Source organism: Chiloscyllium plagiosum, unplaced genomic scaffold (genome assembly GCF_037043375.1).
Source record: "Chiloscyllium plagiosum isolate Xiang-an unplaced genomic scaffold, Cpla_swu_hap1 HiC_scaffold_8, whole genome shotgun sequence".
Lineage (NCBI taxonomy): Eukaryota > Metazoa > Chordata > Chondrichthyes > Orectolobiformes > Hemiscylliidae > Chiloscyllium > Chiloscyllium plagiosum.
The window spans coordinates 38,804,193-38,817,815 of record NW_028270146.1 but is presented as its reverse complement, the minus strand read 5'-3'; the positions used below and the strand labels follow the sequence as shown (position 1 = coordinate 38,817,815).

At 37.9% G+C, this 13,623-nt stretch overlaps 1 protein-coding gene across 2 annotated transcripts in view; it reads right to left on the bottom strand.

Moving 5' to 3' along the window:
- LOC122553479 (echinoderm microtubule-associated protein-like 5) overlaps positions 1-13,623 on the bottom strand; it is a 220,286-nt gene that overhangs the window by 149,065 nt on the left and 57,598 nt on the right. For both annotated transcript variants that reach the window (XM_043697282.2, XM_043697284.2), the window contains exons 5-6: positions 11,740-11,925; positions 9,596-9,731 (exon numbers count right to left, since the gene is read on the bottom strand). In XM_043697282.2, the coding sequence (XP_043553217.2) occupies positions 9,596-9,731; positions 11,740-11,925 (322 nt within the window). The remainder of the gene's footprint in view (positions 1-9,595; positions 9,732-11,739; positions 11,926-13,623) is intronic.

Below are 13,623 nucleotides of genomic sequence, written 5' to 3'. Positions count from 1 at the left end.
GTTCACAAGGTGATCCAACTCAAACGATTCTAGAATTTTGCATCTCCTACACTGCCCAGTATTCTATTGCATCTGTGATCATTCTCTCAATAATAAAGAAACCATCTTCATCAACAAGTTATTTATGCATTTGACACTCTCTCTTTAGTTGTGCTCTCAGTGTACATTTTGAAGGAGGATTCCAGATTAATCAATAAATGACTATCTTCTTTAGACTGAGGCCTCTACCCTCAGAGAGATTCCTGTTGTTGAAACCTGTTATGCTATTTTTGGAGGGCTGTGCTGGCATAGCTGATTAGGTGTTTGATGTCCCCTTTGACATTGACCAGTTAAGAAAGCTACTGCTGAAATGTGGGAAGTTTGCAACATCATCTATTATCTCCCCAACAATAGTAATAGCTGGAGGGCAGGTGCTTGTCTTGAAGTTGAATGAGAGATCCTTTACGTGCAGAAAAGGTCAATGGGCATGTGGATTTTGAGTACAGTATCGGTTTCAGCTTTGCATTTGTCAGCAAATCCAAACTTGCAATATCTAAAGAGTGTGAGTCACCACCACAGTACCTTTGGGCATTGAAAATTTCCAAAAGTAGTGTCTCTACAAGACGCTCAATGTGACATGGAAAGACAGATAAACAAACTCCAGCATCCGCACAAAAGATAATTCCTCCAGTATTGCAACCACAATCTTGCAAAATCAGTTCCACTGGTTTGAACGGTATCAGCATGTCAAATAGTTGGCTTCCAAAGCAGATCTTCTTTTCATAGCTTAAGGATGGCACCCAATCTTAAGTGGGATGGAGAAAACATTCTACAGATACTCTGAAGGCCTCATTGCAAATGGAACAAATTGACATTGGCACCTGGAAGGAACTGTGCCATTTGGCAACACCTCATCCAAAAAGTTACAACACAATCAGAAATGACCACATAAACTCTGCTGCAGAAAAGCAACTAAAGCAGAAGTGGAGAGAGCAGAAAACTGTCGAAAGAACTTATCACCCTTAGGGGAATTCTTGCTCCCTCTGCCAAAGGAGCTGTGGCTTTGGGACTGACCTGCTGAAGTCACAAAGTCTGGCAGATGTCATCCTTATTTCTCAAGACTGATGATGAAGATGGCAACTCCTTTTTTATCATAATATTATCATTTCTCTGATGCCTCATTTCCAGCTGAAGTTTTTTTTATTTCAAAAATATACTTTATTCATAAAATACTTGAATGGTCTGTACAGTTGGACATGCCATACATATGTAAACATTCCATTTACATTTACAGGAAATCAGAGTAATCATTCCTATTTGCAGGTCTGTACGATTACATTTTTAGCTGAGGTGTCAGCAGAGCCCAAATGACTGCGCGGGCCCCCTGTGCTGAAGTGTTCGAGTCTTTCAGCAGAATCCTGACTTTAGGCATGTGGCTTTTCTCTGATTGAATGACTCCCCATTTTCTCAAAGACTAGAACAGGTCACAGTGCCCAATCTATGGTCTAACAAAAACACTTAATAATTTGATCACAACTTCCAATGACTGGCGAGCAAATGATTTAAGCTTTAGAGCTCAGCATTTCCCTTCACCTTGTGAATAAATACTTTGCAGTGCCTGTACATATTCAAATGGAGCGATTATGAAAACTCCTAAGTTTCAACTTCATCTTTGGCTGTTTCAAAATAATTCTGAGAATGGGCAAGTCAGTTTTTTTTTCCCTGTGACTGAAAGAGTATATTAAATTTCATTGGTCATTGTTTGGTCCACTCACATTTTTGGTTTCTGTTATTATAACATTGTTACTTGCCTCCAGTCCAGGTGCTCCTCCAATTTGATATCACTCAAAGATTTAACCAATGAGCATTCAGTGTCTCAATCATGTAATTGATTTAGTTTCAATTTCTAATTTTGTGGATCCCCATTAACTTTGCTAACCAATATTTTTTTAAACCTTTCAGCTGATGTCTTGTCCATTTCCCAGTCATTATATTGAATTATCTAGTAGCTGTTTGTGGCATTTTCTTTAAATGCCTCTTGATAGTTTATGTCAGTGATTTTTGAAAGTTGTCAGAATACAATGCTCTGCTACTTCAAAGAAATCAAGTAGATTATCAGGCAGGGTACGCTCCTGTTTAAAGCCTTTTTATATGTTTACTTGCTGACGGCAGTACTAAAGCAAATTTATTTCAGACAACCAATTCCATTACTTTATCTGGAATTGAAGACTAATTGGTTTGTTTTACTTGACCTGCTACTTTTTATGTTGATAAAGACAGACACCACAATAGTCAGTTGCTGATCTATCAGAGCTTCCCTAGTGTTTACTAATTTAGTTGTCAGTTCTGAGCATTGCCTTGATATTATCATTTTAGATAAGCGCATTGTTTATACCATGGGCAAGAGTCAGTGCTGGAGAAGCACAGCAGGTCAGCCAGCATCTGAGAAGCATGAGGATCGATGTTTCGGGGCATAAGCCCTTCATTCAGGATTCTTGATGAAGGACTTATGCCCGAAATGTCGATTCTCCTAGTGCCCACTTTCTATTTCAGGACTACTGTATTTGCATCTTTTAAAGATGCTTTCCTCTTCTCTGGCAGTCTTTTTGCTATTGTAGTACTAAAGTGATGTTTTATACTATTCTTTTTAACTGTGCAGCTATGCTTTTTTCTGTCTCTCTTTGCCTCTTCTGTCCTGTAAGGAGGCTGAAACAGATTCTTTTTCTGATTTAATTGTAATTGATTAGGATCATACCAGCTAAATTATGGTTTGCTAATCCTTAATTATTTATTTCTTCAGTCTAATTGGCATTATTCTTTTAAGGTGTTTGGTTTTGTTTCTACTGCTATCTGGTAAATACCCTCCTCCAAACCATACTTTTAAAATGTTCTTATGTCCTTATTATTTAGCTTTCCATGTGATCATTTTGCAATTACTGTCCCCCAGAAAATGTTACGACTTTCACTTATATTATATAATGTCTTGGTGATTTGCAAATACCAGGCAAAGATAAGCATCTGCTGGGCACTGGATTGTGTTGCATTTGGCAATTCTGGCTCATTTATACGAGATTTATTTGAATGTGGATTTCAATCACTTACTTTTTCTTGCATATATCCCTTTTCCCTTCACTGAGTAAACTAACCCCTGCTTTGCACTGGTCTGTAGCATAGCCACAGTGTTAGCTTGGAGTTTTTCACATTAAAGATTTGTATCCTAACATAGAAGCGTATTGGATTATACAGTCTGTGTGTTTACATGTATGGCTATATGTTGTTGTGATCCCAGCTAATGTGACTAGACAAGTCAGATCTCAATGAAATCTGCTTGGGTAGAGGATGTATATATTTTAAAATTTAATTTATCAGTGTGATGGTTATTCACAGACACACGCAAGTCAGTCTGCAGACTCTTCAGCACAGGCATTTATTACACAAGAGAATAAAAATACAAATCAAGCTTTCAAAATAGATAGCAAAGGAGGGATTGCTTCCCTTTGTGGGAAAGTCTATGACAAGAAAACAATCTCAGGGTAAGGGGTTGCCCAGTTCAGACAGAGTCAGGGAGGAATTTTTCTGAGGGTAGTCAGTCAATCTGTGAAACTCTTTATCTTGGAGGTCTGTTGACATAGTCTTTAACATTGAGTTATAACTCAGAGATGGAAAGACTTTTTAAATCAGTAAGGAAATCAAGGGTTATGAAGAAAAGATAGGAAAGTGGAATTGAGGATTATCAGATCAGCCAATTCTTATTACAGTGGAATGGCAGACTCGATCAGCCAAATGGCTTATTTTTGCTCCTAAATCTTATGGTTAAATATATTATGACAGTTAGAATGATCTTAAATCATTTGCAAAGTTTCAACTTGGTCCTCAACACTACATATTAAAAGAAGCTCAAGACCAGTGACATTAGACCCTCTATTTCAATTCCTTTGTATTCTACTTAACTGACTTGGAATACATCTTATCAAGTCCTGGGGATTTATGTACCCGCATGCTTGCTAAAACATCCCATGCTTCTCCCTTATTAACCTTAACATATTCTTTCTACAACCTTATTCTTTCCCTCCTGAAGTTGTTGCCACCTAGATCATAGTTCTGAGAGAGCTGACTTCCTCTAGGAACAGTCTTGTTATGTAAATGCAGATATTGAATGGTGACCAACTAACTAGTTTTGTGATCTGATATACATAGGTTGTGTAAAATTTCTCTGATTAAAGTAGTAATAGCAGAAGAAGGTGTCATTTCATAACAAAATGAACAATTACTGCAGCTTCTAGAGACTGAAATTTCTCAGGCCTCACAGTTTAGCATCTTCATTACCAAACACATTGCTCAACCTTTTTCTAACCTCTTGTCAGCACCTCTGCTGAAAGCCTTATCCAAACCTATGTTCTTCTGGATGGCCTCACATTTTGCATCCTCCATAAAGTTGGGTGTACCCTAAACTTTGTCTGTATTCTAGTTCTTAATCTATCCAGTTCATTCATCAATCGCATTGGATCCCAGTTCGATAGTGCTGAGCAAAGAGACCTTGGAGTGCACATTTGTAGCTCCTTGACAGTAGAGTCATAGGTAGATAGGATAGTGAAAAAGGCATTTGGTATGCTTTCCTTTATTAGTCAGAGTATTGAGTACAAGAGTTGAGAGGTCATGTTGCGACTGTACAGGACATTGGTTAGGCCACTGTTGGAATACTGCATGCAATTCTGGTCTCCTTCCTATCAGACAGATGTTGTGAAACTTGAAAGGGTTCAGAAAAGATTTACAAGGTTGTTGCCAGGGATGGAGAACTTGAGCTATAGAGAGAGGTTGAATAGCTGGGGCTATTTTCCCTGGAGCATCAGAGGCTGAGGGGTGACCTTGTAGAGGTTTATAAAATCATGAGGGGCATGAATAGGATAAATTGACAAAGTTTCTTGCCGGGGAGGTCGGGGGGGGGTCAGGGAGTCAAGAACTAGAGGGCATAGGTATAGGGTGAGAGGGGAAAGACGTAAAAGAGACCTAAGGGGCAACCTTTTCACGTAGAGGGTGGTACATGAGCTGCCAGAGGAAGTGGTGGAGGCTGGTACAATTACAGCATTTAAAAGGCATCTGGATGTGTATATGAATAGGAAGGTTTGGAGGGATATGGGCCAGGTGTTGGCAGGTGGGACTAGATTAGATTGGGATGTCTGGTCGGCATGGATGAGTTGGATTGAAGAGTCTGTTTCCATGCTGTACATCTCTATGACTCCTTACAGTTTCTTTGCCATGGACTGGTTTATCATTTATATAAATGATTGGGATGAGAATATAGAAGGGATGATTAATTAACTTGCATAGGACACCAAAACTGGTGGCATGGTAGACAGTGGAAAAGGTTTTCTAAGATTACAAAAGGATCTTGATCAAATGGGTCAATGGGTTGAAAAATGGCAGCTGGAGTTCAATCTGGTTAAATCTGAGGTATTGCCTTTTGGTACAACAAACAAGGTAGAACTTATACAATTAATGACCAGGCCTTGAGTAGTGTTGTAGAACAGAGGGACGTAGGGGTTCAGGTACATAATGTTTGGAATTTTGCGACACATATAGACAGGGTGGTTCAAAAGGCATTTGGCATGCTTGCCTTCATTGCTCAGTCCTTTGAGAATAGGAGTTTAGGTTGTACAGGAAATTGGTGATGCATCTTCTGGAATACTGTGTCCAGTTCTGGTCACCCAGTAATACAAATGCTATTATTAAGTTGGTGAGGGTTAAGGAGAGATTCACCAGGATGCTGCTGGGTATGGAAGGCTTGAATTATAAAGAAAGCTGGCTAGGATGAGACTTTTTTTAAGGAACATAGGAGGTTGAGAGGCACCATATATAAGTTTATAAAATGATGAGGGATATAGATAGAGTTAATGGGAGTTGTCTTTTCCCTAGAGTGGGGAATTTCAAGACTAGGGGGCATATTTTTTCAGGTGAGAGGAGAGAGATTTAAAAAAGACTTGGAGACAAATTTTTAGCAGAGGGTGGTTTGCGTGTGGAATGAATTTGCTGAGGAAGTGGTGGATGCGGGTACAATTGCAATGTTTAAAAGACATTTGAATAAGTACCTGAATAAGAAGCAGGCAGGTGGGACCAGTTAAGTTTGGGATTATGTTCGGTTGGACCGAAAGATCTGTTTCCATGCTGTCTAAACTCTATGACTGTGGAGATAATTGAGAGAATTCTTTCCAAATCTGCCAAAGTGAATTTTTCCACAAATCTGAAAACCTAAAGTCTCTCAGTGCTAACAACATGCACATTTCTAAACAAACTGGTTTGAATGTCTCACAAACTAAGTCCTTCTGTTAAAGTGACTTATTCACTGAACTGTCCTGATTCATTATCCAAGAAATGAAACAAAGCTGGCTTCTGAACTCAACACTGGTGTCTTCTGATCAGAATTTAAAATAAACTTGCTCATCCTCATTTCTGAATTGAAAATAAAGTTGGAGGCCTTTCATGTTTGCTTTGTCAAAAACCTAAAAGGTATAAATATATTTCCATTAACACCACCAAGATCTACAGTCACCTACTCTCTTAAAAAGACTGGACTTGGTCAGTATTCCAGAAGGACTTTCTGATCTTGTTTATTTTTCTTAAAATGAACTCTTTACAGAAAATAATCAATACAAATATGGCACTATTTTGAAACCCAAATGTCAAAAATAATATTTTTATTTAGAAATTTTATCACAATGCATGAAATCTCTTAATACAACAGTTAATGAAATGACAACTATGTCAACACAAAAATGACTAATCAAGGGTGTTCAAGCAATTGACAAAAATCAAATAAGCAATTCCCTACAAACCAATCAGTGGCAGATTGACTACAACACATCATGCGTGTAATGTCACCAATTTGCATTACTTAAAACCAGCTTAATTAAAAAGATTCATGTTGCAGAATAAAAGCATGGCAGCTATACAAAACATCAGACATTTCCCCAATTTGTACGGTTGACCAATCTATGTAAAAGAGCAGGGACCCAGACTTCACCAAGATTGGGAAAAAAGCACAACAGAAGGCAGGATTAATCAAGAAACAGGAATCATTAACTATGTATTGAAAACATTACAACATTCATTTTCACAATTGTTATTGGTAACTACTTTTTTACAAAAGCACTATTTAAAATATGGAGGAGGTAGGCCACTCAACCTATTTTAGTACCTCTAATTAAAGCCTCAATAATCACACAGCAGCATTGTTTAATGATTTCAAGTTCTTTACCTCACCATTCTCTTAGAATTCCTATCTATTGGCTAGTTCCTTTATCAAAGGTTTTCTGTTATCAGTCCTGAATTTGCGTTTTATGAGCTTCAGCCCATGTGCTCTTGGGGTTCCACTTCTCTCAATTAATTCAAGTCTTCTTAGTGTCCTCCTTTCCCCCTAATGCAAGGTTTTTAAAATTACTTCTTCCAGAAACTTCTGGATCCTAGTCTCAGTCTGTCTCTCTCTCTCTCTCTCTGGTGTGTGAAATTTTCCAGAGTAGTTTTAAATCTAAGGCTCAGATAAATCCTTCAGTGCAATCCCTGACAACAAGAGAGGTGAGAAAAATGAAACTTTTTGCAAGCAATTTTAATATTTTAAATTACTTCCAAATTGTGTATTTTTAAAGACATATTTAACTTATGCTTCTACTCATTGTGGACATTCACATGGGTGAATAAGATAAATGGCAGAAAGAGAGTTTCAATTGCCTAACTTGCTGTGATTACTCGTTTTTCAAGCATACATTCTTGCTATATGTGATTTGTTCCGACTGTATGTAGGCCATGTATATTCGGTTGGTAGTTAGCAGATATACATTTTAAGCAATAATTAAAGAAAGGCAATGCTAATATATAGCACTGATTATACTATCAGAACATTCCAAGTCAATTTGAAGCCAATAAATTAGTCACTTATTATGTTGGCAAATATGGCATAAAGGAATGAGCGGTTTGGTGAAAACAGCAGGATAGGTATTTGGCAGATCAGCAGAAGAACATCCCTACTCTTCAAGTAGAGCAATAGGATATTTTAAAGTCCAGACATGCACACACAATCTCAGTTTAACAACTCATCTGAAATAGAAACCTTTCAGTAGGTTATACACATTAGTCCAAACATAAAACTTGAACCCAAAATCTTCTCACTGAAATGCAAGAGGATCACCACTTGGTCAAGTTAACACTAAATCTACAAGTGCACAGTAGCTTGCGGCCAGACACCTCAGAAGATACACTACAAAAATGTAGCAAAAAACATTGATAAAAATTTAATTAAAATAACTTTTATCACACAGGATAGTGAGTGTATGGAATGAGTTGCCAGAGAAAGTGGTAGATGTGGGTACAATAACAACATATAAAAGACATTTGGACAGATACATGGATAAATAAGATTTAGATGGATTTGGGCCAAATGCTTGCAAATGGGATAAGTTTGGTTTAGGAAACCTGGTCAGTGTGGATGAGTTGGCCAAAGGGCCTGTTTCTGTGTTGTATGTCTATGACTTTATAACTATCTTCTGCATTTTTCACCAGCTCAAGAGTGTCACTGCTTAGGCAATATCGCTACTCACTGAATAAAAAAAGTCTTTTTTTAAACTGGGCTCATGTCATGCTGAATGCATTAAGTAAAATTTCTGCTCCTTCAATTTTGCCCAGTCAAGGCACCAAGGGAAAAATATTTGAGTAAAACTTCAAAAAAGGTAACACTGAAATTAACTCCTTTGTTAAGCTGTCGCTCTGTTTACAACTTTGTTTTTTTATCCATACATGTGATGTAGACATTGCTGGCTTGATTGCACATCCCTACTTGACCTGCAAACATTGATGGTGAATTACCTCTTGAACTTTGGTTTGTCGGGATGCCCATGGTGCTATTAGTAAGGGAATGCCAGCATAGTGACCAGTTGCAATGACAGTGTGACAATATAGTTCCAATTCAGAAAGATGTAGGACTTGGAAGGGACCTTTCAGGTCTTGATTTTCTACTGCTCAAGTCCTTGGAGGTGTTGGGTTCCACAAGTTTTTTGTACATAAACAAAATTGGATTAAGTCATGTTCCTAGTATAGCAACACATTTGCTGATAATACAAATTTATGGATTGAATCATATTTTTCTTGCTTTGGAGTTCAAGTTGGCTGGGGACAAGGCAATAATGCCTATTTGCCCACAGATCCTCTTTGATACATCCCGTCACCCAGCTTTGGACAGGATATTTTTGTCAAAATATTTTCTCTTCCCTCACTGGTCTGTTCACTGCTCCTGACAAAGTGATTTTGGAAAAGAACTTGACTGACAAAAGCATCTCAGAATGCTGATATTTTGTCAAGATTAAAGTCTGAACTGTTTTTAAGAAAATTACTCAACAGTGATGCCCAACAAAGTAATGCCAGGATCTTTAGTCAAACCTTCTATCACTTTTACACAGACATATTAACACTCCTGGACTAAAATGCAAGAGATTGTATAGCATTATGGCAAATGTTTTTCAAAGTCACTTGTTGCTCTGCAAAAGCAAAATGTCCATTCATACAATACTACATGCAGTCTTATTAATAAATCTTGACATTAGGTAGAAAAAGCAATTGATTATTAATTTACCTCTGTATCCTTGATCAGTTTCCCTGAGATCTATCAAGGTAATGGGTTGGAAATTTAAATCCCACAAGCGAACACAACCATCTCTGCCTCCTGTGGCAAATCCTTCCTCACAGGCATTCATACTGAAGATTCCTGACTAATTGAAATTTAAAAAAAAACATCACCTTTGTGTTATTGTTAACTTTTGTCACATGAACTCTTTATGTGTAGCAATATAAAACAGATATTTTGAAAAAGGCAAGTCAGTTTGTGTTGTCTGCAGTTACAAATAATACTTGCACCTTAATTTGTGAGGCATGGAAACATATCAATTTTGATGTCTTGTCTCTCCAAAACATGTAAACTGTCCTCCCCCACTAGAAGCATGTAGAAAACCATCTTCATGGGACAGGGTGAGTATCTTCATCCTCAATCACACTAAACATCAGTTGCTGGAAGTGGTTAGCAAATTCTGATACTTTGGGTCTATGATGCCAGACAATCTGTCTCTTGATGAAGATCACGATTGACACATTAGGAAAACATTCATCTTCTTTCACTGATTTATGAAAGGTGCATGGAATAACTTCAAATTGGCTTTTAGGATCAAAGTGCCAGTTTATGAGGCTTGTGTTCTAAACACCCAACTGCTTGGCTGTAAAATAATGATGGGGGGGGGTTTAGATTAGAGCAGTGCTGGAAAAGCACAGCAGGTCAGGCACATCTGAGGAGCAGGAAAATCGACGTTTCAGGCAAAAGCCCTTCATCAGGAATGATGACCTACAATTGACAAAAAAGGAAGCTCAACAACTTTAATCTACATTGTTTGTAGAAAATTCTGGCTACCTCAACAAAGAAAAAATGAGGTACAGAACATTCCCCTCCAAGGTAAAGCTCCAAAGTATGTGAGCACTCTTCAAATGAAGTGACTGCTGGAAGACAGTCACATATCAAAGGATTCTCTGTTTGGTGAGGTAGCTGGAGACAGACAACCCAGAGGATGCCCAAAGCTCCCCACTTCAAAATTCTTGTAACTGTGACATGAAGGCCTTAAACATCAATTCTCATGCCTGGGAGACACTAACTGGATTCAGAAGAAAATAGCAACATCATTTGTGAGCTGGAGTATCCCTCCATGATTATAATGTGCTTTGTACAGCAGCTTTGCAACAGATGTCAACATCAAAAATGACAATTCTCAACGACATCCAATAACAACTTGATACGTGGCATTTGCAGAAGTTACTGCCTGTCATGGATTGGTCTCTTCAGCCATCAGCAAAAGTATGTCCTTTAAGTTACTCCATTCCTCAATGGATTTGCTTTGCTGCATATCTGCTATCTTACGCAAATGGAAGGACACTGATGATGATGTGTAACACATAACATTATGGCATCAACAGTACACAAAAGTTCAGGTCCAAAAATATTCTGCTTGCTACTTAACTGATTAGACATTTTGACTTGAGCCAATTGAGTGCTCAAAAGGCTTTTTTAAAAACAAACACAAGAAAGTGTGAGCACACTGACTGGAGTGGAAATACAACAGAAAATAAGACTGAAAAAGAAAAAAAAGTTCTGAAATATATTCACTATGGTTTTATATATAAGCACTTTGTAGATAAGTAGATAGGCCATTTGAAACCTGCAAAGTCCCATAAATACAGTGTGAGTTTAGTAAACACAATACGTTCTTGTTTTTGTTGTTTGTGGGATAAATGTTTATGCTGCATTTTCCATAATAGTATACAAAACATGATTAAATAAGGAAATTAAGCTACCAGGAGATAGTGACTGACTATCAACTAGCTGCATTGTATATTTTTGGATAGTCTTTAAAATAAATGTCAATCACTTATTTTTGTCACTATTGCTTTGTCACTGAGCATAAACATGTGTCAACATGCAATCACACATTGAAAATTTCAATAATCTCCATTCCACATTCAGACATTTTGAAATGCCTGCTGTATATTATCAATGGTTAAATTTCAACAAGTAAATGCCATTTGGATGCTCAAAGCCTGAATCTAAATTCATAGACACATTCAAACTTTGAAAACCAAAGGTTTGCCATTTATATGGATATCTCTTTTTGAAAATAATGGAGATTAGTTCATTTTCTTTTATGTTAAAAGCATAAAATTCTCATCATACATACTTACCCCATGTGCACTATGGACTGTCCGCACCAGATTAATCCCTTTCCATACATAAATATCACCATTTAATGCTCCTGAATAAGTAATCTCATCACGTGCACATGCCAGGCACAAAATAGTCTGGAGTTCTCCAGTTTTACCAAACACACCCCGTTTTGCAGTCAAGGCATTCCCACATAAACTCCAAAACTGAAAAAGAAAATAAATATCAACTTCTGGTTTTTACATGTACACAAAGGAAGTGTTATTTGCAGATCTATAATTTAATATTCAAAGGAATAGAAAGTATGCTCTTTTATAGCATGCATTGATGCTTAACCTTATAAAATAGAGAGTAGATGCGTTAGTTCTAGAATTGAAAATGAATCACATCACAGTGATAGGCCATTTTTACCTCGTTGATTTTAACCCTACTGCGAATCCTCTTGCAAGGATGCCTGCCTTGAAGAAGTTTTCCTCTTCTGTCTAAAGAATCTCAGGGAGTCCCTCTCCCACTGCAACTCCCAGGTCATTTCCTCTGCCCTGAAGCTCTTCAACAGCACTGTCCCCATGACTTGTCCGGACTTGTCCTACCTGCCTATCTCCTTTTCCACCTATCCACTCCACCCTCTCCTCCCTGACTATCACCTTCATCCCCTCCCCCACTCACCCATTGTACTCTATGCTACTTTCTCCCTACCCCCATCCTCCTCTAGCTCATCTCTCCACGCTTCAGGCTCACTGCCTTTATTCCTGATGAAGGGCTTTTGCCCGAAACGTTGATTTCGTTGCTCCTTGGATGCTGCCTGAACTGCTGTGCTCTTCCAGCATCACTAATCCAGAATTCAGCCAGCTGGCCTAGCTATAGTAATGTTTGTGCTAGAAGTCTATAGAATGTTTGCACAAACAGAAATAAATAACTCCCACATCTTTACAGTCACGCACATTGTCTATCCTCTTTCACAATTCTAATCTTGCTTTCAACTGCTTATCACAAAAGTGCTCCAAGAACAGAGTTCTAAGTTAAAATACGTTCAATATTTCACTGTCCAGAAGAATGGATATTAAAAAAATTGCAAAAGCAGTTACAGTTAAAATTACAAGCATACACAATTTCAATAATTAAGTAACAGAAATACAGATGTGAGATGCTGTAATGAGAAAGTGTTTCAGACAGTTTTGTATTAGAAAGGAAACCACGGCATGCATTTAAGTAACTCCTCAATATTATAAAACATGTTTATAATCAAGCTGACAAATTCCTCAAAAAAAGTTTGTGGCATATGGAGGACGTATTCTGCAAAGCTCCACTGAACCACTGCCATCAACACAGATTCCTTATTGGATAACTGGAAACGTCAAGTGCTCACCAATGCGATTCTCATCAATCTACTTCAGGGGAAAGTGGGCATGGAGGGAAACAAAGGGGCTTGCGTCTCACATAATCCATTTCCAGTACCATCTTCTAGAGGATAAAATGGACGGATTGCCTTTCCTGATTTTTATTTTTACTTCTTGCCTTCATGTCGTTTATGATTTAAACATTAGCCAGGGCCAGAAAGGTGATTGAAACTAGTCAAGAAGCCAAAGAAGGGCTTAGAGACATTCCCTAAGTATTTTTCTTCTATTTGTCTACTTTTTAAATCATTTTTAGATGTTGTCAGTAGAGTTGTAACATGGAATTGCAGGGTAAAAACAATGACTGCAGATGCTGGAAACCAGATTCTGGATCAGTGGTGCTGGAAGAGCACAGCAATTCAGGCAGCATCCGAGGACAGGCAAAAATCGACGTTTCGGGCAAAAGCCCTTCATCAGGACAGGCTGTCCTTAATTTTATGTTTTATTGTAATGGTAAAAGAAAAATTTGTTTTAACTTGCGCAAGCTTGCAATATTTTCCAGCTTAACTA